Source organism: Cavia porcellus, unplaced genomic scaffold (genome assembly GCF_034190915.1).
Source record: "Cavia porcellus strain 051 isolate PalLab524CR breed Dunkin Hartley unplaced genomic scaffold, mCavPor4.1 scaffold_1, whole genome shotgun sequence".
NCBI lineage: Eukaryota > Metazoa > Chordata > Mammalia > Rodentia > Caviidae > Cavia > Cavia porcellus.
The window spans coordinates 45,113,644-45,119,539 of NW_026947484.1; the positions used below are offsets into that span (position 1 = coordinate 45,113,644).

The following is a 5,896-nucleotide window of genomic DNA, read 5'->3' on the forward strand; positions in this document are numbered from 1 at the left end:
GGATCCATGACCTGACGGGGCGCCGGGCCGCGCTCCCTCTCAGGTGTCTGGGTTGGCGGTGAGCCTTGTGCTCGCGAGCCGGCGGGCGGGCCGCAGTTCCCCGCGGCGGGGCGAGGAGAAGGCGGCGGCGGCTTCGGCGGCGGCGCTCGCGGGCGCCGGGGGGGAAGGGCAGTTCCGGGCCGGGCCGCGCCTCAGCAGGGCGGCGGCTCGCCCAGCGCAGACTCGGGGCCCGCGGCGGGCGGCGACTGTGCGGCCGGGGATGCCCGAGTGAGCGGCGCGCGCGGGCCTCTGCCCCAACCTAGGAGGCAACTTGCACGCAGGCCGCGGGCGCCCTCGCGGCGGGAAGCCTTCGTTTCGGTTTTGCGGCGGCGGCCAGGGCGGCGGCGTTGTTGGCGGAGGGGACCCGGGACACCTGAATGCCCCCGGCCCCGGCTCTTCCGACGCGATGGGGAAGGTGCTATCTAAAATCTTCGGGAACAAGGAAATGCGGATCCTCATGTTGGGTCTGGACGCGGCCGGCAAGACAACCATCCTGTACAAGTTGAAGCTGGGCCAGTCGGTGACCACCATCCCCACCGTGGGTTTCAACGTGGAGACGGTGACTTACAAAAATGTCAAGTTCAACGTGTGGGATGTAGGCGGCCAGGACAAGATCCGACCGCTCTGGCGGCATTACTACACCGGGACCCAGGGTCTGATCTTCGTCGTGGACTGCGCCGACCGCGACCGCATCGACGAGGCCCGCCAGGAGCTGCACCGCATTATCAATGACCGGGAGATGAGGGACGCCATAATCCTCATCTTCGCCAACAAGCAGGACCTGCCCGATGCCATGAAACCCCATGAGATCCAGGAGAAACTGGGCCTGACCCGGATTCGGGACAGGAACTGGTATGTGCAGCCCTCCTGTGCCACCTCGGGGGACGGACTTTATGAGGGGCTCACATGGTTAACCTCTAACTACAAATCTTAATGAGCGTTCTCCACCCATCCCCCCGGAAGGAGAGAAATCAAAAACCCATTCATAGGATTATCGCCACCATCATCACTTCTTTCAATTGCCACTTTCTCTTTTGAATTTGAACTCGAGTTACTGTTCTATGGTTGGGGGGAGGAGGGTTGGGGTTTTCTTTTTCCTTTTTTTGGCTTTGCGTTAGATTGCTCTGATCTGACATTGACATGAACACAGTGCTAGATGCTCTTGTTGACCTCCAACAAAATGGGGTGGGGGAAATAGCATTTCTTGGTAAAGTCCTTTATAATGGTTTGATTTTTTTTTCTAATTTCAATAGATCTTTTTTTTCCAATGTATGCTTTTTTCCTTTTTGCCCAGTTTCCTTATCACTTGCTGTAGATGGCTTATTTTGCATCCATGCAGACTGTGTTGCAAGTCTGTTTCATCTAGTAAACTGAAAATTATTGCTTAATCAAACTGCCGTTTGTCTTTTATATTTAAGGCCTTCCCCCCAATTCTCCCTTATTAGTTCTATCTTTAACTTAGTAATTTCGAATGTGATCTTTTATATCTAAGACCAGTATGGTAAACAGCCCCAGTGGCAAATGATGAGTAATATCATTGTAACATGTTCCAGTTGAACATCAGTATGTTAAACAGGTAATGTAAGAAATTATTTGAAATGTTAGCTATTAAGTTCTGAAACACATCATGCATGAGTAGGAGTAAACCCCAAGTTTCCTATAACATAGCTAACAGCATAAAATCATGAAAATGTAACTTCTCAAGGACAGATTTTTTTCCACTGCAAAAGTTAGTAATTTTGCTGTTTTACCTCTTTAAAAATAGACTCCTTCCAGAAAATGGAGCAATAATGGTATATGCCACAGACACATGAACATTTGTAGATATTTTAAGTGACTTGGGCAAAACTGGAATATATACGTTTGTTTTAAACATCTAAGACCAGTAGTTTTAAAATTACTAAAATGTTTACTTTGTTCACTCATAAAAGCATTTAACAGTTGAGATTATATGCACCTTTTACCTAGTTGGAGAAATACACATTCCTGTTTTCACATTACAGCAATCAATTAAGCTGAAGATAAAAATCATTTTTTATAGATGAATGATCCACATCTCCATTAATTAGAACACTGGAAAAGATGTTTTATAAAATAAGGTATTTAATTTTGCTTCATTATAGGATTAATTCATGCAGATAGCTATCCTGTGGGTTTAATAGTACACTGTCTCCTTTAAGGAAGGAAATGTGATGAGTGGATGATGGGTAGACTTCAGGAATGACCAAGGGGAAGTGAGATTAGAACCTACAGATGACAATGAATGTAAACTTTTCAAGGGTAAGCAGTTTGCTCACTGGTGATAGCCAGATCCTAACAAGGTTAGCAGGTGGGGACCTGTAACTAGAGTGAGACCACTATGGTGATATTTTGAACCAAATGTTAATGCTTAATTCATAAGTGTGAAGCAGCATCTGGTTCTAGCCTTAAGGATTAATTTTAGTGATCCTCAAGGAATTAAACTTAGGGAAATTCAGAAATGTATAGTGCAAAGACAGTATACAGGAAAAGGTGGAGTGGGTTTTGTTTATGAGGGTATCTGAAAACTGAAAATGAGCGGGATATCACGGTATAGTTGGACAGTATTAGTCCTTCATGTTTTGGCCATATTGTACAATGGAGCTTTTACCAAAGATACATGAGAAGCGTAAGGATATTAAAAACTGTTCAAAGTAAAACTCAGCTTACAAAGCAGATGAGAAAAGGTGCTATGTTGTAGGCTCCTGGCATAGAGGGGTTTTTTAAATTCAGATGCAACTAAAGTATGAAGTTCTCGGTTTCACTTTAGTAGAAGTATCTAAGAATGAGGCTGATAAATACATTTAAGAGAATTTTGGTTGCTTTTTAAAATTCCCAAAGCTCCACCATAAATGTAATTGTTGGTGTTTTAAATGATTACATTTTAAGGTACATAAACATGGGTTATACAAATATCAATGCTATAGTAACATCCTGAAACAAGCACAAAAAGTATAAATGCCTAAACTGGAGGAAACTTGAAACCCTCATGTTACTTCTTAAATGTAGTATTTCTAACTTGTGACAGACAGATAGGTAGGCAGCCATTTTTTTGTGTCTTAAAAATAACTGGGGGGCATAGTTAAAATTTTATACATCAAGTGATTGCTATTACTGAATGTTGCAGGTGAGGTGTGGTTTATATTTTAGTTTATTTGAAATGTCTGACAAAAGAGGGTAGGGGAAGCAAATACTTGAAATTTGGAAAATCCTAACTAAACCTTTTGGAAAGAAATTGTAATTTTCACATTTTCTTAAGGGTATAAAAGGTTTATAATTGATAGTTAAATTGAACCATAACAATTGGTGATTGTGGAGCAGTTAATTACATTCTGCAAAAAAGTTAAACTCTTTAAGAATTGAAAAAATAATGAGGTTTTTGTTCAATTGCATTTCTGTATTTATGTGAAATTTTAAAATGCAGTAAGTTTTGAATGGGTTAATCTTGTCTGATAAGTAAATGAGTCTGTAGACTGTGATCTCCCCAAACTAAAAAGTACAGTACCTGGAATTGTGTTCCTTATGGTTGTAGTGTTGGTAAAGCACTAATATGCAGAAAATAAAGGAATTATACAGTGCAGTTTCTCACGTTATGTTACTTGTTGAACTAGTTAAATGGGATGTGTTGGGTGTGTTGTGCCATGTTATTTTCCAGGGATAGATCTTGAAAACTGATATAATTTGGAAGTCACTTGACTTACAAAAAAAAAAATTAGTTCTTACGAATGTTTAAGGTTTGCTCTAATTTTACTGGAAACAAGAACTTGTTTTCAAATTGCAATTTTAGCATTTTTAAGAGTGCAGACTTGCTTGTAAAGAACTGACCTAGAGAATTGGCTTAACCTTTGACAGTAGAATTGCATTGTAAAGTTTCTTTTAGAGTTAAAATTGATTATGTAATTTGGGGAGAAATGTAATCACTTAAAAAGTAAAATCATAAGTGAAGAATAACTTGTTGGAAAAATGTTTTTAAAATACATTTTTGTAAGCATTCCTTTTTATGTCAGTAATTTTTTTGTAGTTTGATTGTATAATATCAGTTTGATAAGATCAAGTTGTCGGTGATAGCAATAGGAAATATTTTCTCAGAAACGTATGGATAGCCATAATCTGAATGATGATAGAATTTACTAAATTCTCAAAGTTATATAAAATCATGTTGTGAGTAGGCAAGTACTTATCTCCCCTTAGAGGTAAGAGTTATATTTGTAAAACTGTATTTAGCAAATGAGATAACTTTCAGATTTGACTAATCCCTGACCATAATGTATTTGGAGTATAACATTCAATAGAATCTGGCTTTTTGCATGCTTAAATCAGATGGCAGAGACTGAGCAGAAAAGGTTACAGTAGCAGGAAGTTTACTAAACTGGAATATTTGGAGACTGAGCCATAGAAGTAGCCAAGCATTTTCTCCCTGCTTTGCCAATCTTAAAAGTTGCCAGACTAGTTGAACTGGCAGGGAAGGGGTGTAGATGAGATCAAAGAAGGCAGAACTGGTCTGTAGGGGACTGAGGAGTTATAATTGAAATTTGTTATTAAGTAAGCTAAAGTAAAAGTAAACTTCCAGAGAATTGGACTACAAGAACTAACCTCATTTTGTGATAGTAAGAAAATGCTTTAAAATATTTAACCTTTTTTCTCTTCACTGTATTTAAAATGTTGTGTGACTCCTTGAAAGAATTATGGCCATTTTGTTCTTGAACATCTAATCTCTTGTTAAATTATTTCATGTAGAATATATATTTCCTCCAGAGTATTTGTTTTGTGTGAGGATAGATTAAATTGATTTGAGACCCTACTAATGTGCCTGCAACTGTTTAAGTGCAGGAAATAACAAAATAACCTGGAAGCGTCTGCCTTTGTGGAACCTTTCTGGAACTTAATCTGGGTGCATGAAGGCACACTAAGAATCAGATGATAAAATACGTTATATGTTACGAATATGTGGTGTACTACATATATTTAGAACATGTTTACAGAAGGATTCATTAAGGCATTTAAGTGCAGGTGGGGCACACCTGTAGTCCCAGCACAAGTTGTGGGATGGGAAAACTGGCCAAAGTCAAATCTGTATGACCTGTTTTTATAAGGACTATACTAAGAATGAGTTTTACATTTTTTTAATTTTCTTTTTTTTGTCTTTTTTGAGATGGGGTCTCACTATACAGTTTAGGCTGGCCTTATGTAGCCCAGGCTGGTCTCGAACTCACAATGATACTCCCATCTCAGCCTCCCGAGTATGTGCTGGGATTACAGGCATAAACCACCACGCCCGGCTAAATTTTACATTTCTAAAATATTGTAAGGAGCGGGGGTGTGGCGCATACCTGTAATCCCAACACTCACAGGCTGAGGCAAGAGGATTGCCATGTGTTTGAGGCCAGCCTGAGCTACATAATGAGTTCAAGCTCAGCTTGGCCTACAGAATGAGACCCTGTCTCAAAAACAAAAAACCTCCAAACACATACATGAATAAAAGAATCACGAATAGACTATAGTCTGGAAAATCTAAAATTTGTATAATCTGTTTCTTTTTGAGAAGAATTTGTGGATTCCCAAGTCTAAAGACCAATTTGTGAAACACTGCCAAAATAAATGAAAATTTCAACAATTTAAAGTTTTTTTTGATTCTGGGTCAAGGTGATCCTCCTGCCTCAGCCTCCTCGCTGCTGGGATCACAGGTGAGCACTACTGTGCCTGGTTTAAGGCATTGTTGAATGAATGAATTAAATAAAAATTTTAGGAAATTGATTATCATTTACACAGTGAACCCTGAGACTGAGTGATCTAACCTGGATTTTCTAATTTAAGTATGTGAAATCAGTAGTCAGTTTGG

General features: G+C 39.9%; 1 protein-coding gene across 1 annotated transcript; it reads left to right on the forward strand.

Annotated features, from left to right (window-relative positions):
* Positions 1–292: 292 nt before the first annotated feature.
* Positions 293–3,637, forward strand: Arf6 (ADP ribosylation factor 6). Its single transcript, XM_013154727.3, has one exon. It carries the CDS (start codon positions 446–448, stop codon positions 971–973), a length of 528 nt encoding a protein of 175 aa, XP_013010181.1. The 5' UTR covers positions 293–445; the 3' UTR covers positions 974–3,637.
* Positions 3,638–5,896: the final 2,259 nt, after the last annotated feature.